Source organism: Octopus bimaculoides, chromosome 13 (genome assembly GCF_001194135.2).
Source record: "Octopus bimaculoides isolate UCB-OBI-ISO-001 chromosome 13, ASM119413v2, whole genome shotgun sequence".
Lineage (NCBI taxonomy): Eukaryota > Metazoa > Mollusca > Cephalopoda > Octopoda > Octopodidae > Octopus > Octopus bimaculoides.
Genome location: NC_068993.1, coordinates 63,003,984 through 63,008,881, shown reverse-complemented (window position 1 = coordinate 63,008,881; position 4,898 = coordinate 63,003,984). Strand labels below are relative to the sequence as shown.

General features: G+C 34.7%; 1 protein-coding gene across 7 annotated transcripts in view; it reads left to right on the top strand.

Annotated features, from left to right (window-relative positions):
- Positions 1-484: 484 nt before the first annotated feature.
- Positions 485-4,898, top strand: part of LOC106884293 (bridge-like lipid transfer protein family member 1) — a 213,773-nt gene continuing 209,359 nt past the window's right edge. For 6 of the 7 annotated variants that reach the window (XM_014935660.2, XM_052972555.1, XM_014935618.2 and 3 more), the window contains exon 1: positions 485-1,724. In XM_014935660.2, the coding sequence (XP_014791146.1) occupies positions 1,526-1,724 (199 nt within the window). In that variant the 5' untranslated portion in view covers positions 485-1,525. The remainder of the gene's footprint in view (positions 1,725-4,898) is intronic. The other variant, XM_014935627.2, reaches the window with a different exon arrangement.

The window sequence follows — 4,898 nt, the reverse complement described above, 5'->3', positions numbered from 1 at the left end:
GTAGACATACATACATAGACGCATGTATACATACATACGCACATACATACACACATATGTATGTATATTTACACCTATATTATACTTGTAAGATACATATTGATATATAGATACACACATATACATCTTCAAGATAAATATAGATACACACACATACACACATCTATCCATACATCCATACATACATACGTAAGTACATAAATATAAATGTGCATGCATTTATTATTCAATGCAAAGACAAAAACATGAGATATTAAGAGAAATAAAATGGGATATTCCTAACATATTTATATATATATATATATATATATATATGCATACATGCATACACATATATGTAAAAATGTGTCTGCTAGGCCAACTATAAATAAATACCTCACAAACCCCGGTCACGTTCGTTTACAAATTACCGGAAGTGGAGAAACAATAGTCTGGTTTCATCAAACGGATTATTTATTTTTTTTCTCATATCATTCAAAACCCAATATTTTCGACTTGACATTCGTCGAATATATAAATTATAAATTTCTAAATTCATTTCGAAGCAATTTGTTGCAATTTGAAATTTCTACGAATCAATATCGTCGCGTGTCGGCCAGGTCGGCGGACAGATAACGGGAGGTAAACGTAAAAAAATGGCAGCAGCAGCAGACAGCAGCGAGCGACGAGAAGACTCTGTTCCGTCCGTCTCCAAATTTATTCGGCAATTTAGGTAGATATGACTCATGCAATACCAAACGATTGAAAGTGGAAGCTTTGAGCTTCACCATTTCTTCCACAAGGGGAAAGATAAATCGTTTTGTGACATCTTAATTGGTTATATTATATTAGCATGAACGATCTATTTCACCTGGAGATCTGTTTCTGGAGCGGCGGGCATGGCAGATGTTTATGTCCGATTGCCGTCAATTATTCTCTTCTACGACCACGATTATTATTACAATTTCAACTGCTGCTGTCACTGGACTAAGAAACGTAAAAGGAAAAAAAGAAAAAAAACCTATACCACCTTCAATATATATTAATATACAACCACACAGTTATACATGAAATATACATACATGAAATATACATACATATTATTATTATTATATACCATTAGGTTTATGTACCTTGTTTGTGTGTTCTTGTTTGCTTGCTACTAGAGTATTTTAATGTTATTTCTTTTCTAACCTGTGTCCCTGTATTTAATAACTATTTAAAATTCTTTGTGTTGTCTTTTATTTTTGATTTGCTACTTTACCTAACAATAAATAACACACACATACATATACATACATACATATATATATTTGAAAAATAAGTTACCCTAGTAATTTTACGAATTCTATTACATCTACAAGTAAATAAACACTTTCAAAATATAGCAACAAAAACAAAAAAATTGTGTTCGAAGTAATGAAATTTGGATTTCTTTGAGATTTAATTACGGAATTCCTTCTATATTTGTTAAGCTGAAGGAAGAAGAAGACAGTAAACACAACATCTCTTCATTATCTTGTGTCACCTTTTTATGTGATCAAACATGATGTCTAGTGCGAATACGTCTCTCTTCGATCGAATCGAAGAAGAACTACCCCAGTCTTCGCTTTACTGGTTATTAATTGCTTTATGTGCAGTGATGGTGTGGACGATATATATTACCTATTACAACTCGCGAGTTCTCGGATTAATCTTAACTGTGATACTCAATAAATTCGTACACTTTGGACATGTGAAGTTCGGTAAGTTTCTTTGGAATTTTTATCATAATATCTCTTATTTATATAAAGAAAAGAAAAAAAGAAAAAGATGCAAGAATTCTGTTTATATAAGGAGGGGAGACCTCCTTCGAAATGGTCGCATGGTTTTAAAGGTGTTGGAATAAAAAGGTTGAAGGTTCGTGGTTCCATTTCTGCTCCAGGCGTTTCGTTGGCGTCGCTCATCCGGTCACATCAGTTTGTGTGCCTCATCTCTATGTCTAAAGGTTTATTCAGCTGCCGGAGAGAGTTTTGGTGGGAGTGTTTAGCTGCCGTAGAGTTGGCTTCCTATCCCGGTGGTTGATCGATAGTAGTGATAGCTGCGGGGGGGGGGACCTCGAGTCGTCAACAAATCTGCTAGAAATAGTAGTCACAATCTCCATATTCCGTCTTACGTAAAGGACACAGATAATGTAGTCCTAGACATATCCATAATTAGTCAAGTTAGTTACTGTTGTTTGTTTTTAGATGTCTGCTGAGGCATTGGGGGGGGGGGCGACCCTGAGGTAAAAACAGAGACAAAGTCTCTAAATTTTAGCTAGATAGGTAGGGTTTCCTCTTAGTAATCTTGTAAAAATCACCAAGTTTTATATACAGAAGAAGGAGGAGGAATGAATTTGTGCGAGGCATCTTGTCATTTTGCATGGAATTTATTTCAATTTATAATAAAACCACACAGGAAACGCCTGGAGCGGGATTCGAAATCACAACCTATGAATGAAAACATTTTTTTAAAGCTTACATTAACATAAATAATAAGTCTGGTTTTTATATTTTCTTTTTCTTCTCGGAGTGTTGTGACCTGCATGCTTTACTCTTTGCAATTAAAGAGACGAAAACGACGTTTGTTGTTTATTCCCTGCTCATCTGATGAAACACACCTACCGTCTTGTGGACAAGCATGTCCTGTCTGTCCCTCATAGATTACTATACAGTGCAGCCTTTCTTCTTTTTTATTTTATTAAATTTCTATTTTTCAAAGATGTTAGGTACTTGATAAATTCGCCTGTTGTTTCTAGCAGGTTGAACGACCGCATAGAGGCTTTCCTAGATGATGGCTCTTTTTCGGATGCGGTTCGGTTAAATTGTTCCAACTGGGAATTTGAGTCGAGTTGCGAAGTAAGGTCGATGAGAATTTACTGCTGTAACCTTACCTGCATCCTCCTTAACTACAAAGGCAATTAGTTCTTCTCATATTTTTAGAGGATGGATGGAGGGACGGACGGAGGGATGAATAGCCAATTGAATTCTAATAATACCAGTATATGACTGGTACTTATCTTATCGACCTTACATGGAAGGCAAAGTCGAACATAGTAAGATTGAATTTAATCAATCATGATGACAATAATAATAATAATAATAATAATGGTAATGATAATGCTGGTCCAAAATTTGGTAGAGGGGGAAGGTAAAGTCGATTACATGACTTCAGTGTTCAACTGGTACCTATTTTGTCGACCCCGGATGAGAGGTGAAATCGACTTCGGTGGAATTTGAACACGGAACGTATTAATAATAATAATAATAATTTCTAATGTAGGCCTATCATTTTGTGGGCAGAGAATAATCGATTTAATCTCCCTCGGCAGTCACTTGTTCTTTATTTTATCGATCCTAGAAAAATGACAGGTGAAGTTGAACTCGTGGGATTTGAATTTCATAATAATGATGATTTCTGATATTAGTACAAATATTTCTAACGTTGTCAGCTCTGATCCAAGCGCAGTGAATCTGTGAATAAAGGCTTTCTAGTCGTGACCATCTCATCTTTTTTTAAATTCTATTTATATATCAGGAACTACATTATCTATTGTATCTTTTATTTGAACACGAAAAGGTGTGATTTGAAGGGGATTTGGCTGTTATTTCTAGCAAGTCTAACACCATCGTGGTGGTTCTATAGTTGGCTCAGAGCGGAGAAATAAGATCGCATGTGACGTTCGAATCTCATATTTTGGCGAAAATGGAAGTGAGATGTTCCTTACAAAGAATTCAAGCCGAATTTATCTGCAGACTCTGTTTATCTATAATTATAATTTCTTTTCGAATATACCCCTAACCTCCTTATTGTTTTGTTTTCTTTTTTTCTTCTGGTATTTGTTTTATCAATTTCTTCTTTGTTTTACTGTAAAGCAGTGAGTTTCTGTCCCCACCCCAACCCTCACATCCAGTTTTAAAAAATAAGACTGGACGCATACATGTATTCCTAGACATTCAAAAGGTTGAGATGTTCACGACTGGAATGGAATACATTTGATCATCGTTCTGCTCGAGCAGGCCTGGTTTCCGACTACAAAACAAATAGATTGTCAACGTTATTTCTACAGACTGTAAACACGGAGGTGCGTCCCAAGCGAATGTATATCAACAGAAATGCGAAATAAAATAAGGAATAATAATAATAATTCCTTTGTCACAAAGCCATTGTAGATAACTAGGAAAGATGAAACTGTTAGGGTAATATATAACCAAAATGAGAAGGGATGTATTCGTTTTCAATATTTACTTAATTTTAGCGAAGGTTGTTCATATTTTCTAATCCTGTTTCTACTTTTATAATTTACAAATCCGAGGTTGTTAAAAAGGAATTTTGTTTTTCACTTTAGCCTCAAGCCAGCGCTAATTTAGCAGACCTTTGATCAAAGGCTATCAAGCAATGACCAATGTGTTTTTAATTTATTATTATCGTCAGAGCTGACATTAATCAATACATCTTTATTTAAGACGGTACAGTGTAATTTGCTAGAGATTTAGCGGCTATTTTTAGCAGGTCAAATAACCACTCGCTTATCTCCCTCGTTGGTTACTATAAAAAATGGAATTGGTAATACTGATGTCACTTAACATTACGTTAGGGGTCTTTTTCACACGCCTTAAACGGTTTTGCGTGTGTGTGTGTGTTAGACATTCGGTTTCCCGGCAAAACGTCTCTAAACGATTTAAACATTTATAATAATTTGTTTGCCACAAGGGTAATACAATACAGGGAAATCAATAAACTACAATGCTATTTATATAAATTATACATATGTTAGGATTATTTGAGTGATATCATGATAATTTTGATTGTGGCGAAGTTAACCTGTTTAATACGTTCGTTGATGCGGGTACTGACCAAGGTATAATTATATATATATATATATACACATATATATA